This window comes from Morone saxatilis, unplaced genomic scaffold, assembly GCF_004916995.1.
Source record: "Morone saxatilis isolate NCDOM2014 unplaced genomic scaffold, NCSU_SB_2.0 Contig17, whole genome shotgun sequence".
Lineage (NCBI taxonomy): Eukaryota > Metazoa > Chordata > Actinopteri > Moronidae > Morone > Morone saxatilis.
The window spans coordinates 11,490,679-11,491,807 of NW_023339729.1; the positions used below are offsets into that span (position 1 = coordinate 11,490,679).

At 33.5% G+C, this 1,129-nt stretch overlaps 1 protein-coding gene across 1 annotated transcript in view; it reads left to right on the forward strand.

Annotated features, from left to right (window-relative positions):
* Positions 1-690, forward strand: part of ttc26 (tetratricopeptide repeat domain 26) — a 10,567-nt gene extending 9,877 nt beyond the window's left edge. Inside the window, exon 18 of the mRNA XM_035660196.1 lies at positions 135-690. Within this exon, the coding sequence (XP_035516089.1) occupies positions 135-249 (115 nt within the window). The 3' untranslated portion in view covers positions 250-690. The remainder of the gene's footprint in view (positions 1-134) is intronic.
* The last annotated feature ends 439 nt before the right edge of the window (positions 691-1,129 follow it).

Here is a 1,129-nt window from a genome sequence, read left to right on the forward strand (position 1 = left end):
AATATGATCAGGACTCGCACATCAAACTTCTGTGGTCTGTTTGTGTGGGTGTGATGTCTGAATAAAAGAAACATGAGGAGATGATACATTCTTGATCTAATCTTGTTTCCTCACATATCCTGTTTGTGTTCTAGGGAGACACTTAAAGAGGTGGTGCCCCTGCTGCAAAATTCAGGAAACCCCCAGGTTGAATACATAATCCGAGCTCTGAGGAAGTGGGCCAAAGACAACAGAGTCCTCCTCTCTTGACAACCTTCAGAACTGAACTGAAGAGCTCACTACAGGTCTACATTAAGAGTAGCGAAATTATGCAGACATCAGCAGTCGTTTCCATTGAATGAATGATATCTATGCCACATGAAGCAAAGAAATATGGAGCTATTATCTCTGCTACTCCGTAGTGTTTTCTATTAAGATTGAATTGAATTGAACAAATGTATTTATATTTGTATTAAAATGTGACTGTATTTTAAAAAATATGTTGATGTTGTTGTCAGAGATTAATTTGTATGAATATCAATGTGAAAACTGACTATGCAGTTTTTTTTATCTTTTTTAAGCAATGCAAAAATAAAGAAGAATAGAACAATGAAAGAAATCAGGCCAAAGTGAAACAGACAAAAATAAGTATATATGTATTTACAATTATATATCTAAGAGGTAACTAAGATTAAAGATATTTAGATATGAGAATCTGTCCACTTGTATAAGTGAATGTGAATGTTAAACAGTAAAATTCTAAGTGAACAGATATGTAATGTATTCATGTCTTTCAGAAATGTATCGGTAAGTACTGAAGGTGATCAATAATTTATATTGCAGAATAACAAATAATACAAGGACACATTCATAACATAGTTAAATATAATTGGGAGCGCGGGTGCTACACTTGAGCTGTTCTGTATACTTCATACTAACTCTCAGTAGGTTTTGAGTATGTTGTGTGATGACTGTTGAAAAGTATATTAATAATCTGGAAAACCATCTTTTTTCTTTGTCAAATGCATTTGACAATTTCACATTGGAACAAACATACAGCTGGTGGATGAATTATACTATTTTCTGGTCATACAACAAGGTTAAAGGACCATTTCATTGATTTAATGTTGCACTTCCATATAGACGAGGG